The following is a 5753-nucleotide window of genomic DNA, read 5'->3' on the forward strand; positions in this document are numbered from 1 at the left end:
GCTGGCAGGGGAGAAAAGGAAAAGGAATTTATCAATGAGTTTCCTATAATTTTTCAAGCTTTGGAGCAGTGCATGCTTCACAACGCGCGGTGGAAAGCAGCTCAGTCCAGAGTGTGTTATGTGTGCATGTGTGTTTGCATGGAAAAATATGTGCGTGTATGTACAGGGATAAAGGGATAATGCTGGCTACAGCCCTGTAAAAACTCTTGGTTTATCACCCTGAAAACAGTATGCTTATTGCTAGGAGCACTCCTTAATCCACGCATCCAGCAGACCGGGAATCTTGTTTGCTTGTTTGTTTGTTTGCCTCTCTGCATCCTGCTCGCAGGGCTAGACGGAAAATCACAGCATGTTTCCTATTGCGCTGCCTGTTCCCCACCGGAGCGACGTCACCTCAGATATGCCAGTAAATTCCTTACCGGGTTGGGATTGTAATTGGTTGAATGTTTTCTGTATCCTGACTAGCCAATAACACTCCGAGAAAAAAAATTTAGAACAACCTAGTTACGACAGATGGTGAAAAATGACTTGACATTACACATGTGAGGCAATGTTAACTAAAGATGAGATCCTTACCGCATTCATTAGAAATATCATAATAGGCAAAAAAAAAGATTACACGTGCCACTGTATTTATGGAACGAGGTCCCTTATTTTCAGACAAGTGCTGTCCAAATTGTTGCCCTTGTCATGTCTGTTTCAACAACATCTGCTAGCTAGCATAAGCTCTGGCCTTGATAACTTGCATTTTTCTGAGCCTGAATTACTCTTGGCAGACCTTCTTCATCCCCTTCCTACCCCCCCGCAACGAAAATAGATAATAATTTGTGCAAAGCAATTAGTTAAAAAGAAGAAAGGAAAGGAGACATAAAACCCTGAAAAAAGCGCAAGGATAATGGAAAAATGGGAAAAGCAACGGAAAAAAATAAAAACAAACGATAAATGGCAGATAGATGGAATAACTACAGATACAAGTGAAGTAGTTGTATCTTTTCACATGTAAAAAGCAATAAATATATAACCGCATTTCCAAATGGTAAACTAACATTTTAATCTCAGCAAACAGAAAGCAATGACAATTATACCGATAGGAACCGATATTGACCCAGAGCAAGAAATCAAAGCTATTTTTACATTCAAATGTCAGCAGCGCATTTCTTTATCCTCAAGTTTGCAAAGGATTCTTAGAAGCCTTATATATGCAGTTAGGCGGAAGCTGATTGCCAGCAATAAATAATGCATCCAAGGAAGAGGCTTGAGTACGTATCTTCTCACTTCCAGGATGCAGCTAAGGATCTTCGCCTCAATTCTACATCAAGGTTGTGGCTTAAAGCAGTCAAAGGGCTATTTAATTGTCAGGCAAGGCTTCCCCCCGCGGAACTCTCTCCGCATGTTACAACATCTTTGCAGCTCCATATGCATCTCTTTTTCACACTTCCCTCTCCATCTCAGGCTCCTACACCTGGCGCATCACGCAGTTAGCCCATTCGCTCCGGCTCTTCCTTTCATCTTCCCAATGGCAGACGTTTCTATTTATCCACTGGCAATCAATGTGTGGCGTCACCGGTGGTACTGTAATGACGACTGCACCATTGAGGATGACAGCTTAGAAAGAAGAGGGCAATGGTGATCCCTCCCAGAGCAGCACAGCAGAGTGGAGCGCTCGCATCACAAGGTCACCCTATCTCACCGCTGGCTCCTCTGCATTGGCAGGAGAGGGTTGCTGGGTTTGTACAAGGCTGGGGCGGGAGCAGCAGGGAGGGGGGGGAAGAGATCTGGGGTTTTTTTCTCCCCTCCCTTAAGCAAAGCCACAATGGAAACCAGGAAGGACATGGTGATGTTTCTGGAGGGGACTACTCTTGGCGCTCTAGTTGGCAAGAGGGTGCCTAATTTGTCCGAAGCGGTGGGGAGCCCCGCTGCGGAGCCGCAGGAGAAGATGATCCATCGGAACTGCATCAGCCCCAGACCTGGCCCCTTGTCGTCCCGGGAGAGAGGAGGAGGAGGAGGTGGCGGAGGAGAAGACGAAGAGGAGGTGGAGGTGCTGCCAGGGACAGGGACGGTGCCGGAGAGCCGCTCGGCGGCGGCAGCACTGCTTTCGGCCGGACAACAGCCCCCCGTCCCGGAGCTCCCCTCCAGCAAAGGGCAGCAGAGCAGCTCGGACACCGAGTCGGATTTCTATGAGGAAATCGAGGTGAGCTGCACCCCGGACTGCGCCACGGGGAGCGCCGAGTACCAGCACAGCAAAGGTACCCAACTCCTTCCCAAGCCTCCGGCCCCACGTCCGCTCCGGGGCTGGGTGGCAGCACTGGCGGGGCGGGGGGGCTGCCGGAGGGGATTTTCCCCTCGCCAGCTGAGCGAGGGGCAAAGAAATCGGGTGTGTGTGTGTGTCTGTGCGTGTGTGATGTCTTTCCTGACCGACTGCTCACCTCCCTGCCACCGGGAGACTTGTTTGGGAGTCAGAGGACACGACACCGGGCAGCCCCCGCGTCCCTGGAGGGGAGCCAGGCTTCCCACCGTGGATGAGTCAGGTCTGCGGCTTGTCCCGTAGGATCTTTTTGGCCGGGACAACCACGCGCTCTCCCCTTCAATCTGCTCTATTTTATTTTTATTCTTCTCCATCGCCTAGACAGTGCATACTTCAGGAAATCCCTTACGATCCTCCACACCGGCGGGTTTTCTTTTTTTGTATGTGTGTGTGTGGGGGTAAGATCAAACGGGTTTTCTGGCCAAGAGCTGTTTGTGGTTTTGCAGGGTGAAATGTGCCCGGGCAAGTGCGGAAGCGCCCATAAAGACTGTAAAATCTCTCGCCGACTCATGCCAGCCCCAAGTGCGGTAGTGAGGGCCTTGTTTGCACGTTGAGTTAAAAAAAAAAGAAAAAAAAAAAAGAAAAAAAAAAAAAGAAAAAAAAAAGAGAGAGGTCCAAATTACCTTGTCACTTCTATGTCTCGGTGGCGCCAGCTCGGAAATGGTCCCAATGAATTAATTGCCTTTGGTCTCGGGCACAATGAGGGAGAGTTGCATTTGAAAGCAAAGGCAGCGGACAGGCCCCTTTTCCCCCTGCCCCCACTCCCCACTCCCTATTCCCACCTTCCCAGCCCGGCAAAGACGTCCCTACCCTGACAACAACCCACTTCTCCTCCCTGCCCGTTCCTCAATCTCTTCAAGAAGCCGGGAAGCGTAGAGAGCGCTGTCTGTCCTCCCTCATCCCTTAGAGGCTCGTTGAAAACATCCTATCCTGTTCTTTGGAGGCTGAGCGGAGATCCCTAAGGCCTCACCTTCCCCTCAGAGGGAACAGTCCCTGTCTGCTGGCTGCTCCACTCCTGGGTCCCTGCTGGCCTGGAGGCAGGAGCAGCGGAGCGGATGGCGGGCACACCTGCCTTCTCCGGGCGCTCGGGGTCGGGGGATGCTGCGGCGCTCCGGTTTCCCGGTGCGGGCAGCGGGTGTGAGGCTCAGCGAGCAGACACCGCCATTGCAGGAGGTGTGTGTCGGCGAGGGCGGGGGACAGGTAACCTCCCAGCCAGAGTGAATAAGCCCCTCTCAAACCCTCAGGCGGAGTTTCATCCCCTTCCTCGCTGCCCTCCTCCCCGGTCCTTCTTGGATGTCAGTACCCCAATGCCCTCAGTACACCGGGCCAGGCAGGGAAACGCGAAATAGGGTGGGACGGGGGGCCGAGGTGGGTTCGCTGGGGAGGCGGACGGCGAGCATCCCTGCGTGCCCGCCCGCCCGCCTCCGAGCGTGTGTCTTTGCTCCGGGCTCCCCCCGCAGGGCCGTGCTCCGAGGCGCTGGCCGGCAGCCCCAGCGGCGGGGGGGATCACCCCAAGGGCAGCGGAGGCAGCGGCGGCTCCCAGGGCTCGCTGGCCTGCAGCGCCAGCGACCAGATGCGCCGCTACCGCACCGCCTTCACCCGCGAGCAGATCGCCCGGCTGGAGAAGGAGTTTTACCGGGAGAATTACGTGTCCAGGCCCCGGAGATGTGAGCTGGCGGCTGCTCTAAATCTGCCAGAAACCACCATCAAGGTACACGCAGCTCGGACATGTTTCCAATTAGCACGATATAAATCTGTATGGCCAAACTTCCTTGCAAAACTCGGGAAAGCACTTCGCCAGCATAACCCTCCCTCTCAGCTCCCCCCGCCTCCCGCCCCTTTCCTGGCCCTGCCCGCACCCTGCAGCAATGCGGGAGATGGGACACGGCTCCCGGAGCCATCCCGGCCAGCGCCGCTAATCTGCCCTCTCCCTAGCAGATTATTTTTAATCCTCCCTTCGGTTCAGTCCAAATCTCGCTCAGCTCTTGGGGGAGGGAAGGGAAAGCCAGCGGCAGATCTTGTTTCGATCTCGCTTTGCTTTGCCTTTTCCAAAACATTTGCACATGAAAATAAACCCCATAGCAACGATCCCAGGTAGTTGTGGATGCGAAAGGGCAGCGATGAGGCAGAGCCGCCCGGCTGGCCGGGACCCAGGGACGGGGGGTGAGCAGGACAAGCCCTAACAAGCAAAGAGGAAAACAAGCGCCCTGAAAGGGCTGCTCCTCTGGGTCTCCCTGTAGGTTTTTATAGGGGCTTAACTGATCCCTCTGTACGTGATGACAAGTCCCTCTAGGAGGGAAGGCTGGCGCCGGTCTCGGCTCTCCGGCAGACCCACGTCGGCCGCACCGCCCTGGGAGCAGGGCCGGCGGCCAGGCGGAGAGCGGCGGCGGGTGACGGCTCTCGCCTCTCCTCTGTCCGCAGGTCTGGTTCCAGAACCGCAGGATGAAGGACAAGCGGCAGCGCCTGGCCATGACCTGGCCCCACCCGGCCGACCCGGCGTTTTACACGTACATGATGAGCCACGCCGCAGCCACCGGGAACCTGCCGTACCCATTCCCGTCCCACCTGCCCCTGCCCTACTACTCCCACATGGGCATCGGCGCCACATCGGCCTCTGCCGCCACCCCCTTCAGTACCCCCCTGAGGCCTCTGGACACCTTCAGGGTCCTGTCCCACCCGTACCCGAGACCTGAACTGCTGTGCGCCTTCAGACACCCCTCTCTCTACCCTGCCCCGACTCATGGACTCAGCAGCGCCGGGGGCAGCCCCTGCTCCTGCCTGGCATGCCACAGCGGCCAGTCCAACGGGCTGGCGCAGAGACCCTCCGGCTCAGACTTTACCTGCTCGGCCACAACCAGGACTGACTCCTTTCTCACTTTCACGCCCTCTGTGCTGAGCAAAGCCACCTCAGTTTCCATGGACCAGAGAGAAGAAGTACCTTTAACGAGATAAACCTTTGTCTCAGGGTTATGAAATACTCATCCCTTTCCCGGACTTCTCTTCGAGTTAATGTACCTACAGCCCATGTTTATTTAATCGTGTTCTCTCCTCAGACGCGGACACCCACAGAAAAAACCCGAAAAAAAAAAAGAAAAAAAAAAAAAAGAAGAAAAGAGACTAAAAATAGCTCAGTCTTAAAAGGATTTACATTCCAAGGGGGGAAAAATAAAAGAAAGAAGAAGGAAAGTATTACTAATGATTTATCTCTGAGAGGGAATTTAGGCACGAAGGAGGAAGAAAATCAACTCGAATGAAATATGGTCCAGCCAGCCACATACAGAAATGTGCTGGGACTTTCTTTCCCGTGGATAGACTTCTTCCCAAGGGCTGGGGGTTCTGCGGATCACAACAAACCTTATGCACAAATCTATGAGGCGGAGAAGGAAAATCTGAAATACTTGAAAGAAACACTATCTTGATAACGAAACGGCTTGTGCGCATGAAGAAA

The 5753-nt window shown here is 54.0% G+C and overlaps 1 protein-coding gene across 1 annotated transcript; it reads left to right on the forward strand.

Annotated features, from left to right (window-relative positions):
• The first annotated feature begins 1813 nt into the window (after positions 1-1813).
• EVX1 (even-skipped homeobox 1) lies at positions 1814-5257 on the forward strand. Its single transcript, XM_054274313.1, has 3 exons — positions 1814-2246; positions 3766-4016; positions 4727-5257. Exons 1-3 carry the CDS (start codon positions 1814-1816, stop codon positions 5255-5257), a joined length of 1215 nt encoding a protein of 404 aa, XP_054130288.1.
• Positions 5258-5753: the final 496 nt, after the last annotated feature.

This window comes from Melozone crissalis, unplaced genomic scaffold, assembly GCF_028551555.1.
Source record: "Melozone crissalis strain CALT ecotype California unplaced genomic scaffold, PUWL_Pcris_2 ptg000016l_1, whole genome shotgun sequence".
NCBI lineage: Eukaryota > Metazoa > Chordata > Aves > Passeriformes > Passerellidae > Melozone > Melozone crissalis.